The 19,702-nt window shown below is 33.8% G+C and overlaps 3 protein-coding genes across 6 annotated transcripts; 1 reads left to right on the top strand and 2 right to left on the bottom strand.

Moving 5' to 3' along the window:
• Positions 1-4,497: 4,497 nt before the first annotated feature.
• LOC102606965 (proline dehydrogenase 2, mitochondrial) lies at positions 4,498-7,192 on the bottom strand. Its single transcript, XM_006482264.4, has 4 exons — positions 6,508-7,192; positions 5,147-5,792; positions 4,828-5,065; positions 4,498-4,700 (listed from the first exon to the last, which is right to left on the bottom strand). Exons 1-4 carry the CDS (start codon positions 7,054-7,056, stop codon positions 4,661-4,663), a joined length of 1,473 nt encoding a protein of 490 aa, XP_006482327.1. The 5' UTR covers positions 7,057-7,192; the 3' UTR covers positions 4,498-4,660.
• A 2,766-nt stretch (positions 7,193-9,958) lies between these two features.
• LOC102606660 (stress-induced protein KIN2) lies at positions 9,959-10,714 on the top strand. Its single transcript, XM_006482263.4, has 3 exons — positions 9,959-10,221; positions 10,320-10,388; positions 10,474-10,714. Exons 1-3 carry the CDS (start codon positions 10,165-10,167, stop codon positions 10,546-10,548), a joined length of 201 nt encoding a protein of 66 aa, XP_006482326.1. The 5' UTR covers positions 9,959-10,164; the 3' UTR covers positions 10,549-10,714.
• Positions 10,715-13,945: 3,231 nt separating this feature from the next.
• On the bottom strand, positions 13,946-18,667 carry LOC102631071 (uncharacterized protein At1g32220, chloroplastic). 4 transcript variants are annotated; one of them, XM_052443684.1, is made up of 11 exons: positions 18,452-18,660; positions 17,994-18,111; positions 17,810-17,898; positions 17,640-17,695; positions 17,500-17,555; positions 16,880-16,973; positions 16,650-16,729; positions 16,341-16,383; positions 16,056-16,147; positions 15,392-15,573; positions 13,946-14,237 (listed from the first exon to the last, which is right to left on the bottom strand). In XM_052443684.1, the coding sequence occupies exons 1-10, from the start codon at positions 18,511-18,513 to the stop codon at positions 15,394-15,396; spliced, it is 870 nt and encodes a 289-aa protein (XP_052299644.1). In that variant the 5' UTR covers positions 18,514-18,660; the 3' UTR covers positions 13,946-14,237; positions 15,392-15,393. The 4 variants fall into 4 exon arrangements, with proteins under 4 accessions (XP_052299644.1, XP_052299643.1, XP_006482325.1 ...); XM_052443683.1 differs by having other exon boundaries at positions 13,946-14,210; positions 18,452-18,659; XM_006482262.4 differs by lacking the exon at positions 13,946-14,237 and having other exon boundaries at positions 15,173-15,573; positions 17,994-18,093; positions 18,452-18,656.
• Positions 18,668-19,702: the final 1,035 nt, after the last annotated feature.

The following is a 19,702-nucleotide window of genomic DNA, read 5'->3' as shown; positions in this document are numbered from 1 at the left end:
AATAACACCAATGACTCAATATTAGTATTAATCAAAGGATCTAGCGACATTGTTTCTTCCATCTTCTTGTTTTCTTTTCCATTCATATAATAATTTATGATGGCGACATTGTTTCATGTGACGAAAGAAGTATAACCACCGGCACGGCACCATCTAATTGAACTATTTCACATCCTTTTTGCTTTCACTTTCGTTGGTAGTATTATAGAAGTTTCAATTATTGGGTAATTTCTACTCATAAACCAATGTTGATAATTGCTATCAAAAAAAATGTTGTCACATCAATTTAAAAGTCGTTTGTCATTATAATCTTGTTCTGTTGTTTCCCACTTTTTCTCCCCCACCGGGTTACACACTCATATATTTTTGCTATTCTGAAACAGCTTCAGAAGTTTTGGAATCTATCTAGTCTAGCTCCTTCAAAGAAGTAGAAGATGATAAAATATCAGTGGTAAACAGCTATTTTTCTACTTTTTTCTTTTTCATTAAATGAGTTGTAAATGGTTGGCCGATTCTTCAATGATTGTCATTTTCCGGAAAATGCTGCGCTTTTTTTTGTCAGCACTCAGCGTGCATTCGATCAAATTATCTCATGCTGGTTGGTTAAAAGATTTAAGGTACCACTACCCACTTGCTGTGATTTGGACTCCCACTTTGTATTTATGGCCATTAGCACACGACTTTTGCCAGCTTATCTTTGATTTATTTATAATATTGGGATTTTTTTTTTGGGAGCTTTTGCAAATTATACTATATGTACTTCATTAAAAGTTGAATTTCATTCAAGCACTTGAGATTTGATATCGTGTTTGGAGATTGGCAGAAAGAAGTACGGAGGGAGTTGCGACAATTTTCAAATCAATAACAGTAGTTGGAATATAAAATTTGTAATTCAATTAATATGTCGCCTATAATCAGCTATCATGTGCTATTTGTTAATTAATTTTATTATTCATTATTGATATGTTAATACAGTAAAACCTGTTATTAAATGACAGAATAGTTGTTATATTAACTTAGATATAAAAATTAACTATGTATATATTGTATTAATTGTTTTTTCAACTTATAAAAAAAATTATGATATAGTCATATAGGTTTCACTTTTCCCTCTCCGCATTAGGGAATGGGGTTAGACTCTCCCTATGCTGGAAGTATAAATTTTTAAAAAAATTTAAGAACAGATCAGCTCTAATTAGACGTACATTTTCGAGTTATGCTATCAATTGTTCTAAGCAAGTATAAAATATAGGTAAAAATAATGAAGATAGCATGTTTGTGTGTGCACACACACACAATGGCTATTCTTCAAGCTTAATGTATGCCAGCCACCTCTATCCGTCCAACCAAACCATCCTCAGCAAGTGGCAAAAGTCTACAATATTTTTCGGTAGGGGTGGGCAAATGACCCGACCCGAATCGATCTGACCCGATTCGATCTAAAAATTTCGGGTTCATATTGGATTCAAATGAAGGCTCTGACCCAATCGGATTGAATTTTGGCCAACTCGATCCGATTCAAAAATTCAAAAAAATCAAAACCAAAACAAACATAAATCTTTGATTCTATCCAATAGGAATATATTTGAATCTAATTGGTTCGAATCACATGTTTGGGTTGAGTTCGTTTTACATTTTTTTCAACCCGATTAACCTGAAATTCGATCGGATTGATCCGAACCCAAATTTGCACACCTCTATTTTTCGATATTTGTTCCACATACATAGCTCTCAACATAACATTATGGGAAATTTTTAACCTACCCCAAATAAATTGATACTTTGCACCGTGCACCAAAAAAAAATGACGTGTTGCACCGTGCCCCTAATTTCGTTAATTTTTCAATTAAGTTTAACGGTGGAGGGGTAAAATTGGAAGTTCATTCCTTAAATTAATTTTAATGGGAATTCTCTTTATTGCAATTGAAATAAAAACCTTTTAAAAAAAATTAAATGAGCTAAAAATTTTGTTTTTTTTTTTTCGTATAGAGGGAGCATTTTTGTCATTCAATCAAAAGTTAAACGGAGCCGCTTAACTGAAAAATTAATGAAATTGGGAGCGATGTGCAACACATCATTTTTTTTGGGTGCGGGTTGTAAAATATTAATTTATTTGGGGGCAAGTTAAAAATTACCCTAATATTATTGTAAGCTTTGTTCATATAAACTAATATTAACGACTAATTAAAAATTAATTATCGTCCCGAGTCGTACGAAGTTCTTTGCACATGTCCCCATGGAGAACAAAAAAAAAAAAAAAAAAGGTGCAAATAGCGGTTGTGGTTGAATCCCTGTTCCAGGCATCCAGGGTCCAGCTCTCTGATGGAATTGGTTGACATTGTATCCATTCCGCACGAATTATTATATATATTCTTTTTTTATTATTATATCATTTTTCTTGAGCGGGGATGGACTGGAATCTCGGCAAATGGGATCCAGAGATTCCCCCGCGCCCCTCAAGTGATAATAAGATAAGATATGACGGAATCAACAATCGTGTTCGTGTTAATGTCTGCAAAATGTGCGAGATTTCTTGATGCTCGCTGCGTGATAAATTTGAACCATGTGAGTCAAAGTCAAAACCAAAAAAAATATGATATCTTTAAAAGTGGTGCTACGAAAAGTACTCGGTTTTATTAAATTTTTATTATAATGGGATTTCGCCTCCACCTCATGTTGAGTCATGGCTTCACCGACCGAAACTGGTCTTTTGGTCCCCACTCGGCCAATTAATTAGTAAATCTGGATGCTTCCACATCATTCTGGCATCAGAATGCGCTGCCTTTCCTCTTGGAGAGAGAAGAAAATTATGAAAGCACAGCGACAGCACATAAGCGTTAATAAATGTGGGAGCCCTTTTCTTTCGGAGATTGGAAAAACAAACATAAATGCACTGTACATCAAATTGGGACCCCTTTTGCCTGTCACATGCCGTGGTGGTGGCGGTACTTTTGGTTGGTACCACTGTTTTGGCGTCTTCTGCTCTGCGGCTCGGCAGCAGCTGATTCCTACGGCGTGTACGTTGAAAATTATTTATTAGTTGCGCTCAGAATCTTGAATATTAAATTCACACAATTGATTCACCTCTTGGACTTTAACCACAGCCATCAAAAGCAAACACTTGTTGTGGTAGTTCAAAAATTAAAGTTACCCGTTTAAAATTACATTAGTTGATAAAATAAGTTACTTTTGTATATGTTGTGCAGAAAAAAATAATTTGTTGATAAAAAAATAGTTCGATATTTAATAATTTTTTTGTTGTATTTACGAATAATGCATCTGTTAAATTTTATTATAAAAGTGTTGTTTTATTATATAATGATTAAAATAGAAATAAATTAAAATTACCTTTTATTCGCCTATTATGGTTTATGAAAAAAATAAGATATAATTATATATTATATATATTTGGTTAAAATCAAAGATATGATAGAAGTTTCAAAAATGTATGATGGTTTATTTAACAAATTATGTATAGAAAATTAGAAAGTCATACCTATTTATTTTTAAAAATTTTGTGAAAATAGAGAAAATTATGAAATAAAAAGACTCTATAATAATATCTTTATTATTTTTGTTAAAAGCGTTGTTTCAAAACCATGTTTAACAAATATATAAACATTATATTTGTTATCATAAACATTGATGTAATTTCATATATTTTTTGTAGTGTTGCTACAAGTGGCATACATATAACATGTGGTTGTCAGTGGGATCACCGTGATAATTTATAATAAAGCAACGCTATCGCGTACATATTACATAGCGTTATTATCTTTAATATGTGTAGCGTAATGTTCACGTGCTTAATTGATGGGCATACAATATGTGTGTCAATTTGAGTATGGTTTTCAAGCCAGAAATTAAGAATTAGAGAATATAACATGTTGATAGAATTAATTGATGCCCTGCTGGTTCTTGTTGGAGTACTATTGCGAATTAATGGTGTGTAAATGTAATTTGAGAAATGGAATAAAATGTGTGGGTTCCATATAATTTGGGAATAAAGAATGAGAATCTCATTCCAATGGGAATTAGAAATGAAGATTCTCATTCCTTGAACTGATTTTCGTATCCCTATAATTTTTTCATATTTCTCGAATTACCCTCATTCAAATCACAATTAATTTTATTATTTTAAATATTATTATTATTATTAAATGTCATTAACTTAATTATTTTAGTTATTACTAATTATTGTTATTTTTATTTTTATTAATATTATTATTATTAACATTTATTATTATTATTATTAATTTTAGTTTTTTAACTAATATCATTTTTATAATAATATTTATACATGTACCTATTTAATGAAAATTACATTATTTTATATTATGACTCTTTTGATAAATTAATTTTCATTCCCATTTATTTTGCCAAGTAAATATTAAAATTTCATTCTCATTCTAAATTCATTCACATTCCACCACATTCCCCTTTTACGAAGTCCATTCACATTCCACCACATTCTCCTTTTTCGAAGTAAAAGCAACATGATAGAAAGCAAAGTAGAATTTCTTGAAATAACAGTACATTAAAACGAGAAAATTCGAAATTACAGATGTTTCTAATTTTATTTTTGTACATTATTTTAGCATCATCATGAGCCATGATGCTTGATACAACACAATTCAAGTCAGATCCCATCATCTTCACCTTACATCACTGCAGCATTTACTCTCCTCATCAACTCCTTCCTGCGCACCGCCGACAAAAAAGGAAAAAAAAGTTACATTCTGCTTTCAAAATCATCAAATTAAAAGTGGTTTTTTTTTTTTTTAAAGAAAAAAATTCAAGTAAGCACTTTTCCAAACTCAATTTTACCTCATGAGTTGCCTATCGAGATTTGAAGCAGATAAGAATCCCCTATTCTCCTCTGCCCTCCTCAGCAAATACGGTATGATTTTGTCCACAGGCCCAAATGGCATGTACTTGCTAACTTGAAACCCTGCATTTCTTAAGCCATAAGAAAGAGCTTCCGCCATCCCGTAAAGCTGTGCAAATTCCAGCTTCTGGTCCCCTTTGATCCCCAGATCAGTCGCCTTTGCTGCGGCTAGTTGCCCTATTCACAAGCAAACATCACATCATTATCACGTCAAGCATTAACATCAAAATAAGTGCTTAAGTAATATTTTGTATTTACCTGATTCCACATTATGGGTAGCAAGAACAACAGCACCGGAGCCGTCAGCAATCTTCTCCAGCATGTAAGAAGCACAATCGTTGTAACAGGCATGAGTCTCTTGAATGCTATTGTGAATAGGAGAGTCAAATCCCAAGGACGCAGCTAGTTTACTTTCACTAGACATATAAGCTCCCCTGACAAGCTTAAACCCCATAGGCACTCCCATTTTCTCAGCAGCTTCTGTTGCAAGAAACAATCTTTCCTTGGCATCCTTCAAGTAAGCCTGAATTGTGTTGTACACGATCGGCTTACCGGCTTTGTTGTTCGAGAGTGCTGCATTGTATGTCAAGTAATCAATAGCAGGCTGCACAAATGTGTCCTCTGCATCGACTGTTAGTGGCACATTGGCCTCTAAGCATTCTTGGCACAACTTTTGTAGCCTTTGGTGGGCTGATTGGAGCTCATTTTCTTCTTGTAATGTCAACGGTTCAGGTTTTTGCAACGTGTGATATAAGGGGCTGCAATCCGAGAAAAGAGGGAAGTTGTTGAGCTTCCACGGGAGATTAAATGAAGGGTCTCTTTGTTGCCATCTAAGCAAATCGCTCACTCTCTGGAGTAAGCTCATGGGACAAATTGCTGAGATCTTCGCTATCACAAAACTAGCCTGTTACAAAAAAAAAAAAAAAAAAAAATTAGGAACGTCGTTTTGTGGCATGCAATTGACACCAAATGACAACGAATTCACAGCTTGCAATAACTGCAAGGTTTGGACTTTTTCTTTTATTTTTATTAATTATGAGGTGGGCGGACAGGAGTTACAAAGACGTATCGGGTTCAATCTCTCTCTCTCTCTCTCTCGGTGTAAATGACTCAAACTTGATGTGCTAAGAAATTTCCCATTTTCCTAATCGCGTGGGGGGAATCTTTGATTCTTTGAATTTTCACAACAATTTTTGTTTTTCCTATTTGAGAATATTCAAGTTGGATTGTGATTGCTTCTCTATCTTTCTAAAGAGAAAATTAATTTTTTTTAAATATTAAATTCAAACCCAGCTGTTATGTTGTAGGACCAACCATCAAGCGTCAGCAAGCATGCAAAACTTTTAAGAAAAATGCCACTAGACTAAGCTAGTTGCATTTTGGTTCCTTGTTTGGTTTCTTTTTTTCAGCGTGGCAGTTTGTTCAGCCGCTAAAATTTATTTTCTAATTTATATTAAAGAAAGGATGAAAGGAGATAAAACAGATAACTATTTTCCTAAAGGAACATGATTAATGAGGCGGTATTAGTAAAAGATCTCAAGATTTTAGTTTAAAAAACAAAGATCTTAAAAAGTTAATGCGTATGTGATGAAGGAATTAAAGAGTAGAAAAAAACTTACAGATTCCGGAGGCAGAGACTTGGCAGATTGAACAGTTTGGAGAAATCCCTGCAAATTCTGCTCACACTCAGAGACATCATCAGTATGCTCAACAGCATACACAAGCATGCCTCTTAAACCTGCGTCATTAACTCTCCTGACGCAATCTGTGGCCTCAGGAGCGTTCTCACCTGCACAAAAATGTTCATAAAAACTGTGTCTAACGGTGCACATCACAACTTCACGTGCCAAGTCAATATCCATCAACCTGGAATTCATAACCCAGACGCCGAAATCAACCAGCGGCTCAACAGCCGCCAGGTGAAGGTTCGCAGCTGCACGGATAAGCTTAGTTGTCGAAAGCAGAGAAAACAGCTTTTCGTGATCATTAATATCAAGAACCGACGAGCCAAGACGGTTCGCGGCCGGTTTCTCGATGGTGGGTTCAGGCTTTTCGTCGAAATTCAACGGCGAAACGGCGGAGATTGAGGTGGTGGAAGCAGAGTTAAGAGCTCTTGTGAAGTAACGGAGGTTTTTCAGAAGCTTTGGTGCTTGGAAACGAATGGCCATATGACTATGGGAGAAAAGTTTGATGGCCTTGTTTTTTTTTCTTGTTTTTGCCCTTTGGTTTTGCTGCTGCTACTATATTTTTTTTTTTTTTGGATTGCTATAATACCAATGGCAAAGCTTGAATTGAGGTGTCGCCTATGGGGGGTTTTATAAGAAAATTTCCATTACTTATCTGAGGCTAAAACGGTAAAGTGACTTTGGTGTTCTGGGTACCTTCCTTTTACAACAACATGCTGGCCCTGCGTGGAAATTAAAATAATTTATCAACGTAATGTAAGATTTAGTCATTAGTTGAGAGATTTAATGCAAAGTTCAATGTGGGCCGTTGGATAAGAGCCGAGGCGTTTATTCTTTCTAGATAAACATTGATCAAGTAATAGTCATCTTCATCGGATGACTCATAATTGTGTGTATATTAACGTGTATTTGTTGGGGAATTTTTTCTTTATAATTTTCCCCATTTTCTTTAAAAAATTATGAAATAAGTTTTTTTTTTTTAAATTTATTATTGGACGGAGAATTTGAAATAACTCTCTCTGGAGTCTGGTCTGAAGAAAATTTACGACACCGGGAAGTTTGGTGGGTGCTGACATGGATCTGAGTCAGCTGATTTAATATTTGCCAGTTTGGGGTTTTTTTTGGGGAAGTTTAATAAAGATGTCGGTGACAAATTTGTCATTTTCAACTGTACTACTATACTGTTTTACATTTTGTAACCTAACGACTTAATAGCACGACAGTTACATACTTTTGCAAGTAACATGATATTTAGTTTCTATATATATATATATATATTATATACATAAATAATCTTCTGAGTCACTATCAATCGGTGGTGTCTGTATGAAGTTTTAATTTAGCATAATGGGGAGCACTCTTGAGCATTGCTCCAAATTGTACGGTCGGGGCGCCCCAAGCTGAAAATAATAATAATAAAGAACTCAATGGATATTCTACCTTACATATTGCCCCCTCATTTTTACATATTTTCTTTCAGACCACTAAATTATATGATTTTCTTCATTTGGCCCTCAACGTTATACTAGCCAGCCTTCTCAATTTTACAAATTTTATGTTGTAGATTTCTCAAGTTTATGGTTTCCATATTGTGGCCCCGTCGAGGCCAAATATTTTGTTTCTCCTGCTGATGGGAAATAGTATTTTACAACCAGATCAATGACTTCTTATTAGGTTATAATTTGTATATAACGTGTACCATTTTCACTTGTCACTCATCGGTAAAAAGTTATGAGCTTTTTGTATTAATAATGAAATTTAAAAAAAATAATGTAATAATTATTGAGAGCTGTTATGCTTTCATTTTGGGTAGATTATATTTCTTGATGCGAGTAAGATTACCTCGCATCCGTTATATATCATAAGTAACCTCTTCAATTTTTTAGGTTATGCATTTATAAGTTGTTAGTCAAATATGTTAAGTTTTTTATTACAATCTCGATTTTATTTTTTTTAACATATTAAGTATGGGGTAAAACTATGGTACTACAGTAGTACCATACCACAGCTGGATTCAACTATTGGATCCAGCTTATAGTTGTCACCAAAACTGAATTTAATAACTGGATCCAGTTGTGGTATGGCACCACTGTGATACTATAACTGGACCCTTAAGTATAATGAATCGTTTCGAAAATGATTATAATTGATAACTGGAAATTGGTAAAGTCACTTAAATCTTTACATTTTGTAATCTAACTAATTAAGGGGGTGATTTGGGACCGTTATATATTAGATAGTTACTGGTAAAACGGAGTAAAATCTGTATATTTATTTAATATTTAAAGTGTACTATTTGGCAGATTAAGAAGTTCCTTAATATGTCATCAATGAATAATAAAAATAAAATATTACATCAACGACGAAATAAAACTGTCAATTAATGCTTTAAGGAATAATATAATTTATGGTAATCGTCACATTCTGATAGTGTAAGAGTAAAAATAGAAATTCAGTCAATCAAAATCAATCACTACATAAAGAAGCCAATAATTTTAATTTGCGGATTTGATTTGATTTGATCTGTATATTAAGAAAATGATTTGATTGGTTTGGTATTATTTTATGACCCAACTTAACTAGTCTATATATGAGTGAATCTCGTGATGAATCTTTAAAATGATGTTCTTCATTAAAATGGAAAACGCGTTTGGCAGTGCGGTCCCTTAAACTTGAAATTAGCAAGAACGTGTTCATACATTGTTTCTCTGAAATGAGTAAAATAAGAGTCATGCAAAAAAAAAAAAAAAATTGAGTTTTTTTTTTTATAAATAAAATACTGTTTTCAAAATTTATCAATGATTATAAATAAAAAAGAAAATGTATTTCTGTTTTGTAAAGCAAGTGTACAAAAACATGTAACCAAGCCCGTGTTTTACTATTTTTCGGTTCTGAAAAATGAGAAACAATTTGGAAAATGCTTTCAAATGTATGTAGCCACAGTTATTTATTTTTTTTTAAAAAAAAACAATTGAAAATCAATCCATGTGCACGAGGGATGGGTTTGTAAAACGCTGCATGTTCTAAAGCTGCACAAGGATAAGCGCCACTACACATATTTTGGTGCCTCCTTTATTCATTTTCATTCATAAATAATTTCTTGCTAAAACAACTACGTATAGTTCAAAATATTTCAGTGATTCGACGTCTTTGTTTTCTAAATCACTGGCTAGCAAATTTGTGAAAGCACACTTGTCGTGTAGAAATTCAAACAGCACAAAGCTTTAATTACGTGATCATAACGAAGTATACATGCATTCAATTACCAAAAATAATTTCGAACGTGCTAATGTTTTGTAATTCTCCAGTCGTTCAAATTTTCAAGGCCTAAATAAAATGTTAATAACCTTTTAAATTGTATACGATTGTTGACACTTTTCACGGCATCCCGGGTCCAAAGGCCAAAATCCTCAAACCCGCAACCACTTTGGTGCCAATTGTCATGCAAAGGAACGGTGCTAACACGCTATAAATTTCAGTCACAATCATGCATGGGACATAACTCACCAAATTAAGTAGAGAACTTCGATTTTCATTCTCATTTTTTCCAGTGTGTGTTTGTTTCTCAAGAAAGAAAGAGAAAAAGTAAACATGAATTCATCTGAGAACACAAGCTACCAAGCTGGCCAAGCTAAGGGGCAGGCTCAGGTGAGTTTAGCCTAAGAATGAAATTCAATTTTCGTTGATTGGGCAGAATGGTTGATACGTAGGCACACCCCGTTTTTTTTTTTTAATCTTTTTTTCAGGAAAAGGGCAACCAGATGATGGACAAGGTCAGCAATGCTGCACAATCTGCAAAGGATTCAGTCCAAGAGGTGAATTATAATTACTGCTAATTCAATTGATCAGTTAATATAATTAATAATGAAATTGTGATCAATGTATATAATTTTGACGCAGGCTGGGAACCAAATGAAGGCCAAGGCTCAAGGAGCTGCTGATTCTGTGAAGAACACTGTTGGAATGAACAAGTGAAGCACATGCTACCCAATAAATCCACAGCCACCGGCATGCATGCTAGCTCTTCTCAAAAATAATTTTTTATCTTAATTGGTTTTCAATTTGAATTTGGATTTGTAAATTTTTTTTTTCTTTAAGTTTTCAGGGCTTGTGAAGAGCTGATTAATTTTGTGGTTATTTTTCATTCTTTCTTTGCAGTCAATATGTTATTTTGAATTTTCTTATAAGAATAGATGGACCTTTCTTTTCCCGAATAATTAATTAGTAGTTCAATATTTGTAATAGCTAAATTCGAATTTTTTTTTTTTTTTTGGATAAATCCCCAAAAAGATATCGTTAAATCCCAGAGAAAACGTTTGATCCAAATAATTTTAATTAGTTCCGAATAATTTTAATTAGTTCTTGTAAAACGTTGAGTAATAATAACAACACTAAAAAGATAAATGAATCTGGAAAAAATAAATAAAAACTTTTAAATTTTAATTTATGCTTTTCTTCTACAGCGGCGTTCCTTCATTGATGTTTAATTGCGATTTCGCAATCAATTCTTTAAAATTTGTCGTAGTTTCGGCAGCAACGGACTTTAATGCAAGGCCTTGGACCACCAAAAGTATTGGTTGCAGCAATCCACGCACTGATAGTGATACAGCGTATGGTTGACCGTTGACCCCAGCCGCAAGGACGGCGCCAGCCTCCGCAGGTGGGGGCCGCTGCCATCTTAAAATTCCACCCATTCTTATAAGCTCTTAACTCCGTTAACTTTATTGAAATGGTCTTGTGAACTTAATTATAACGTGCCTTGAGTAGAAATTGTGATCTCTTCTTATTCTTAATTCATTATTAGTCCATTGGTCAATCCATGCATTCAAAGGTTTGAATCCCAACCTTTTAATAAATAAGAATTTACTTGTTTTTCCATCATTTGGGTTAGATTATATATTTCTTCAGGTCGAACTTTAAGTTGTACTATAATAGAATTATTAAGAAGAGTCCAGATATATATTTTTGATTGTAAATATTAATTGAGTTTTAATTGTAATATATCATTATATTAAAAAAAAATATTATTAGATTGTCTATGTAAACAAAAAATTTTAATTCCATTCAATTATGCCTGATCCCAAGTGTAGTTTGATGTGCTTTGTGCACTTGAACACTGGAATTTAAGTAATAGTAAGTAGCAAAGGTTGAACGTATCTTATATGAGCTAGTTGGGTTAACAGGTGCTCGTTATTGTATTAATCAAAGTTAGTTCACTTATTAAGGTCCTGTTTGGAATTGAGGTGTTGTAACTTTTAAGATACTATTGTTATGGAAAAAATATTATAATTATAAAATAAAAATTAATAATTATATAGTAAATGTAAATTTTAAATAATATTTTTGAAAAAATTATTAAAGATATAATAGATTTTTATCATACAAGTAAAAAATCATATTAATATAGCTTTCAAGATATAGCACGTAGTGTTTACTAAACACTTTAATGTTGTAACTTTTAAGTTATAATTAATCAACCTTAATCTCAAATACAGCCTAATTCACTTAATCTCACTGTTTTGTAACTTATTTTCACTATGAAGCCCGATTTTTAAATAAATTATAATAAATGTAACTTAAAAACGCCTATATTTAAAAATAAAAAATCGATATGTCAAAGAAAAAATGTTGACAGTTGAGAAAGGGCTTCGGGTACCATCGCAGACATTTGAATTCGAAACAATTAGACACACCATCATTATCAAAAGTTCCATGACGTACAACAGTCCTGAAAAAGAAAGCCAATACAAAATGTTTCAACTCTCAATCAGTAATTTTCAGCTACCCTACCATCGATCCCAAAACAAAATTTCCATTTAAAAAAAGAAAAACGTTATTAAAATTTTATGGAGTTTCAATCACTTCGCCTCCAGTGGTGAGAACCTTATCTTTATAATTATGAGGGTAGTTGTTCAAGCCCCCGCAACATATTTAAAAACTTATTTTTTTTTTAATTATGGTATATAATTAAGTGAATATCGTAATTAAGTGAAGATAATTTTTTTCCTTTAGAAACATGAGTCGAATAAACACCCCGTAGACACCCCTCAAAAAAATTTATGGAGTTTCGAATCTCTAGCTCCGAGTAATCTTAGTGCTTGTTTGGTATGACTTATTTAATGGTTATAAGTGCTTATTTAATCATATAAACACTTATCATAATTTTTGTTATTGTTTGATTTTTTTTTTGATCGAGTTTTTAGAGTTTAAATAAGTTATTTATCCTCTACTAGTAAGAGCTTAAATTTTAAACTTTTGAGAGTAGAGGTTGAAAAGTTTTTTTTAAGTATTAAAATATCAAAAATATCTTCTACTTATTTGACAATATTATTTTATTCTTTTCATAATATAACTTAAAAAAACTTGTCTATTAAAATAATTTCATAAATTTTTAATAAAAACTCTTATTGACAACCAAACAACTAATTTTTTTTTTTTATGTAAAAGCTCTACTATTAAAAGCTCTATTTAAATAAACTTTACTTGAAAAATTATACCAAACGGAGCCTTAGTATCCTAATTCTTACTGCGCTAGTGCAACATTGCTTATTAATGGCCAAAATTATTATTATTATTACTATTCTTGTTCCGGAGGCTTGGCTGAATGGTTTTACTTTAAACTTTTATAAGACTAGTTACTTCAATTCAAATCTTGGGAGGTACAAGAAGATTTAAAAGATTGATTTGTAAGTTAGTCCACTCCTAAGCATAATGAATTGTGACATCAAAAAATAAACACCAGTGAGAAGGCTTTTCAAAAATTTTGTCCGAGGAGTATACATCATTAGCCTGAGACTATTTCAAGTTGAATTTTTTATTTAAAATTTAGCATAAATTTTAAGTTATTGATTTCATACAATCTAATAATAAATATTAAAAATCAAAGTAAACAATTTAATAATGATTGTTCATCCATCATTCATTTCAATTGTAAATTTTTCAGATCCTGTTAATTAAGTTAATTCAAGATCCTGAGTATGTCAAGAATTTTTATTTTTTTGTACCCTTCATGATAACTTAAAAGCGTTATGCTTAAAATCATGCTCATGCATCATATTATATGTATAATCTTTATTCATGATGTTTCAATTATGATATGATTAAAAATGTACTAGGGTTTGGCATCAATTGGGTCATGTCTCGATATCTATAATCAAGGAACAAAACCTTTATTACCAAGTCTCAAAAATGTCAACCAACTTTTTGAATCAAGAATCAGATTTTATTTCATCAACAGAATTACCTAGTCTAAAGGACCAAAGCCTAAATTTCTCAACCTCTTCTATTTGTTACAACAAATGGCATCACCTAAATGCCCCATTAACACACTATAAACACTTACAAATCCTGGAACCTTAGTCACCAAAGCCGATTAATTAGCCTTTGAGTTTAATTAGTTGCTCAGTCAAATTAAGAGAACTGAAGATGGACTCCCAGAATACAAGTTTCCAAGCTGGCCAGACCAAGGGCCAAGCACAGGTGAGTCATACTGACACGTTATGCTTGTTTAATTAATTACATGCTGTTACATTACATGAATCAATTGTATATTTCACTTGTTGCTGATGATGTGCTTGTATCTTTCATCCAGGAAAAGGGCAGCCAGATGATGGATAAGGCTAGCAATGCTGTCCACTCTGTCCAGGATTCATGCAACCAGGTTACTAAAACAATTAAAAAAATAATATCATTTACAAATATATGAGAATATGATAACTCTATATCGGTAATTGATGTTTGCAGGCTGGACAGCAGGTGAAGGCTCAAGCTGAGAGTGCTGCTGATGCCGTGAAGAGCACTGTTGGAGCCAACAAATGAAGCTGAAGCTAATAGCTGCCACTCCACTTGCTTTGTTTTTGCTTCTGTTTTCCCAAATCAATTTCGAGGTTTTGATGTTGAATCAGTTTGTTTCGTTTATTTTTCCCTACTTTAAGGCACATTTTGTTGCTGTGTTCTTTATCTCTTTGTTTTATGGTACTTTGAACTCTACGTAGAGATCTTTATTAATAGAGTACTACTTCTAAATTCTCCAATCTTTCGCTTGTTTTTGTAAGTTTTATTTGCAATTGCCACTAAATAAGATTGATCAGTGATGATATTTCCCAATCAGACTGTTAAATCTTTTACACATTACAGGTAGTTGCCACACCCCCCCACCCCCCCCCCCCCCCCCCCCCCCCCAAAAAAAAAAAAAAAACAAAGACAGACGATTGCATTTAGAAACCGAGAGAAGGGTGGAAAAATCTAAAACTGAGAAAAAAAAAAATTAGTTGGATGCTTCAATTGTTAACTATGAGAATTTTAAAGAGGGGACAAAAATAGCCTCTAAAAGTTCTGCACAATGCTAGGCATATAAGCAAGAGAGAAACAATTCAACAGAAAGTGCTGCTACCCATTGTGATAATTCAATTTTCATAATTATCTGCAACAGTGACCGAATTATTCACAGATTTATTTGATGTTCTTTTCATGATGCCTTCTGAATGGAGTGCGAGGGAAATTATCATTTTGCAATCATTTTTAAATTGCAAGTAATTTTCTTGTTTTAAAATAATGAACTGAGAGTTTAAGGCAAGAAATAGTGACAAACAGATCTGCATTTTGTCATTGAACTGATGCATTTTATTGAGTTTGTATGGTGTAAAAATTACCAACAAACAAATCACTTATTTTGATTTGGGAGAGAAACAAGATCTGGACAATGGCACTAACATCATGTTGTAAGGATTTAATTTTGCTCTCAAAGAAAATTAGCTGCATCATGACCCATGTAACTGAGAAAAAATTAAATGACAAGAGAGGGAAGAACTCAACATACGTCTATGCTGACTTTTGTTGGCTATGCTGTAGTATACTGTATACATCAATGATGCCGTGGGGGAATGTTGGATCTGTTGCAGCACTCACAGCAACCTTTGCCACTGAAGTCACACGTACTGGAGGTATTAACAGCGGACCAACGAGAGGAATTGCCGTCAGCACTTTTGCATGTTTCAGCATCTGCATTAAACATGAATTTAATTGAAGAAAAGGGAGAAATAAAAATTGAATAACATAGCCCTCTGCCAGACCCGCATGAAATCTGTCGTTACCAACAAAACAGAGTCGTTCTGATTGAACTATTTTCAGAGTGTATGGACAATATGCAACATTGCAAAAAGAATAAGAAAGATATACCGAGAAAACATTTAAAAGGATTGTTTATTGATACATCACATTTTATCCTGTGTTCCCTAGATCAGACATTCAGACAGCTAGGAAATTTCCTTGGTTCTATAATTTCAATGGTCCATGGATGAGCGAACATCAGTGAGTTTTAAGAAACAGCAAATAGATGGAAGGCTTCAACAATGACTATCTATTTCCATGTGTGCTTTTACCACCCATAGGCTCTGCTCTCTAGAAACAGAGACACAAAACTCAGTGAACTGCTGGGTAAAGATAAGAATCTGTTGAGGGAAGATATAGATGCCAAAATTTACCATCTCTAATGGAGCCCCAATGACACTTAGAGGTAACTTGATGCTTCCAACCTGACGAGTCCCATGTATAAAGCCAGGCCTCAAGATCACACCTACGTAAAATGAACAAAAGTATTCCCTCTTAGCATTAAGTTGCTCTAGCCATGAGAAATCATTTCATTGATGTACTCATGCCATTGAATAAATAATTCAAAAGGACCTCTAATTACTCATGGTTCTTAACTTTAAAAAACCACCTAGCAGCAAAACAAAAGTCTAGAATCAGAGCAAGGAATGAGACCTGACCTCCATGTGGCAGTTCTGTCATTAACTCTTTTTCAGTGGCTCTCTGCATCAGAGTAGATGGACAGAAACAATCATCAGAAAAAGGATTAAAGGGGAAAAAGAATTCTCTAAGCATAGCAGATAAATGACAAATTAAAGTGCAACACCAACTAAAAATGCCCGGCCATGATAAAGAAAAAGAGTTGCAATTTTGAATTTTAATTGGTTACACAGAAGCAGGGACAGAAACTACATTGTTTCAATTCACAGAACATTTAGTGTTTTACATATATTCAATTTGTGGATGAACATCATAGAGCAAGAAAGTACCTTTCCCTCATAATATCCCCGTAGTAAATAATTTACCAAACCAAAGTCAGCAGCAGAGACAAACACAAACCTTTTTACACCTACAGACAATGATTTGCAAGGAAGTATTTCATGTCACTCTCAGCACACGGTAACATTGCAATACAAAACTTCAAATAAAAAATTATTCTAGAATGATAGAAGGCAATGCTTAGATACTTAAAGCAGTTGCTCAAAGAATTTTGGCGTACCTTGCTCTTTAGCAGCTTTTACAGCGTTTATGTTGGCGGTCCCATTAATTTTGTACATATATGAATTTGAGCCGAAACCTCCAACACATGAGATCTATAAGTTCCAAATCAAAAAGCTAAGCATCCAGTTACATATTAAGAGTTCATCAACATAAAGATTTCAGCATGTTAAACATAGGAGAAGAGGGAGAGAGTTTTCAGATGTTTATGAAAATATGAGAATCTTGTTGCACTAACATAAAGAAGACCAATGGCAGTCAATAAGCAAACTAGAAATTAAGTTCATAACACAATAGGAAACTCTACAATCCTCCAAAAGATATTGTCCAACTTTGATATGCCTTCTTCAGAATTGTGCCTTTATATTCTCTAGTTTCCAACTAACTACCAATCAAAGCATGCCAAATCATTGGATGGAGACAGGAATATTCTGTTGAAAACAAACTACGGACTATTACCAATTGACCTATTGTGCTTTGCAAAAAAATTAAAGAAGCACTGATCTGCACCACGGTGATAGTATGAATGACCTCATAAAATCTCTACCCTTCATTTTTCTCCTGGATTTTGTTTTGTGGTTATAGGCTTATAATGACCTATGGTAACAGAACTAATCATACCACAGAGTTCACTCCAATCAGTGAATCTTTTAATGAATCAGGTGAGAGCAGATCTCCTGTAGTTCGAAAAGAAAGACAGTATTACATTTAATCAACTATTTGCAATAAATATGCATCTGAAATTCTGAATCTTAGTGAACCTTGATGCCAGACCACACTTTCGGCCCAAGAATCCTTAAGAGATGATCTTCCAGACCTAGAAAGAAATAGTTCAGTGTCTAAGCATAATTATACGATAACTAAGAAAACGAAAAGGTACTGAATTTTCCATGTGATGTTTATTTGATCACAAGTAAATACAATATGATACCTGCTAAAGCTAGAAACAGTCAGACCACGCTCTAGAGCTTCTTTACAGATATGTGAACCGACAAACCCGTTTCCACCTAAAACAAGTACCTAAACCAAAATGCATGTAAGGTCAGAAGGAGAAGAATCTGACTCTATGGAGAAACTGAATTCAAGGAAGCCCTTCATGAGTACAACAAAACTACCTTCTCATTTGAAGGAGGCTTGACATTTGGAGTCTCAGTGCCCTCAGACTTTAAGGGATCATCTACCCTATTTGAACCAGTTGATAATGATCTCCCATTACTGGACACAGGAATTGGACTGTCTCAGCAATACGAGAAACAATGACATATTAGGGCAAAGATACACATTGCAGATACTGAAAATTCCAAAAGAGAGAGCCTTTTGTCGTATAATGGTCCAGGATCTCATTAAAGATGAGAAAAAAACCCATATCAAAGAAAATAAACATGCTAAGGGAACATTTTCTCCAACAAATAACAGTTAAATCCAACAAAAATTGGAAATAAATAAAAACCCAGATGACAAGACCATCAGAGACACAACATAAGAACACATAATCTCATCATAACAACAAACGAGTCACGAAAACTTAGCTAATTCACACAACCTAACAAATGTAGTAAACAGAAGCACTTACAAGAGTCTAGCAGTGGAGGTTTGTGAATGGAGCAAACGTGACATTAGAATCCTCTTCATCATATTGAAGTGTTGTGTTGTGCACTTTGTTTCTTCTTCGAGATTTCAGCATAAAGAATCAAAATTGGCGTTTGCTTGATTGATTAAGATTTTGTTTAAAATCTAGCTAAAATGTTTTACCTTTAACTAGCTGTTCAAAATATACGAGAACACATGGCGGGTAATAGTGACAAGTCGTTGCAAAATCTCGAGTCCACGTAACAGTAAGTCCTTAACACATTTTCCTTTTTTTATTATTCATTGAGATTACAATTTTAATTGAAAATTTAAATTATGTATAAAATATAAATAGCATCATTTAGCACGATTTGGATCAGGCTACGGTACCACAGTGGTACCGTGGCACATCCTTTGTCTTTTATGGCTCCAATATTATAAATTTTCATATAATCCCCTTTTATTTGTTTTTATTTAAATTTTAATTTACAAATATTAAGTTAATATGTATTACATCCACATAGACATTTTAGTTAGTACCTTATACTATTTATTATTTACAAATTCTTATTATATATTACACTTATATCACAATACCCCCTCTGTGAACCGAAATGCCCATGCCGAACCCACAACCTGACCCGGATGCTATTTCCATTTCCGGCCACTTCACCGGCCAAGGTTGGTACCGATCGGAAGATCGTGCAATGCCAGTCATCTCCATGCCAATCTTGTCGCCGAAAAGCGTTCGGAAAGCTCCCGATTGAAGCCGTAAAAAGCCGCAGAACCGCCGCTTCAATTCGCCGTGATTTCTCCGATTTTCGGTGATGCTATCACTTGAGTTTTGCTCCCCACGATTCCCTCTATATTTTCCGACCAATCACAGCCACCGGGGGGAGCCTATTTGCCGTTGATCGGTCATTGAAGGATTCACGGCTTTGGGAGCTCGATCCGGCGCCATCACCACGCATGAGAGGTCACCACCACCACCGTTGGACTCGGCTCGGCCAAAAGTGTCTAACTCGAGTTTTCCGTCGCCGTCAGTTGAAATCCGGTCACCGTTGGTCAGCATGGGTATTTCGGTAATGTTCACATGGATGCAGTTGAAATTAATTTAATATTTGTAAAGTAAAGTTTAAATAAAAAAGAGTGAAAGGGGTTATATGATAATTTACTACAAAAGACAAAAGGAAGTGGCATGGTGCCACTGTGGTACTGCAGGCTGATCCGATTATTTAGCAATATATTTTGTATA

The sequence above is a fragment of the Citrus sinensis genome, chromosome 6 (genome assembly GCF_022201045.2).
Source record: "Citrus sinensis cultivar Valencia sweet orange chromosome 6, DVS_A1.0, whole genome shotgun sequence".
NCBI classification, from domain to species: Eukaryota; Viridiplantae; Streptophyta; class Magnoliopsida; order Sapindales; family Rutaceae; genus Citrus; species Citrus sinensis.
This window is presented reverse-complemented; position numbering and strand designations above follow the sequence as displayed.

Coding starts and splice junctions, on each gene's coding strand:
- LOC102606660 (XM_006482263.4), top strand. CDS start 10,165: ATGAATTCATCTGAGAACACAAGCTACCAAGCTGGCCAAGCTAAGGGG. Junction 10,222..10,319: donor AAGCTAAGGGGCAGGCTCAG/GTGAGTTTAGCC, acceptor TCTTTTTTTCAG/GAAAAGGGCAACCAGATGAT. Junction 10,389..10,473: donor CAAAGGATTCAGTCCAAGAG/GTGAATTATAAT, acceptor ATTTTGACGCAG/GCTGGGAACCAAATGAAGGC.
- LOC102606965 (XM_006482264.4), bottom strand. CDS start 7,056: ATGGCCATTCGTTTCCAAGCACCAAAGCTTCTGAAAAACCTCCGTTAC. Junction 5,793..6,507: donor AGTCTCTGCCTCCGGAATCT/GTAAGTTTTTTT, acceptor TTTTTGTAACAG/GCTAGTTTTGTGATAGCGAA. Junction 4,701..4,827: donor CTCGATAGGCAACTCATGAG/GTAAAATTGAGT, acceptor GGCGGTGCGCAG/GAAGGAGTTGATGAGGAGAG.
- LOC102631071 (XM_052443684.1), bottom strand. CDS start 18,513: ATGATGAAGAGGATTCTAATGTCACGTTTGCTCCATTCACAAACCTCC. Junction 18,112..18,451: donor ACCTCCACTGCTAGACTCTT/GTAAGTGCTTCT, acceptor TTGCTGAGACAG/TCCAATTCCTGTGTCCAGTA. Junction 17,556..17,639: donor AAGTGTGGTCTGGCATCAAG/GTTCACTAAGAT, acceptor TTCGAACTACAG/GAGATCTGCTCTCACCTGAT.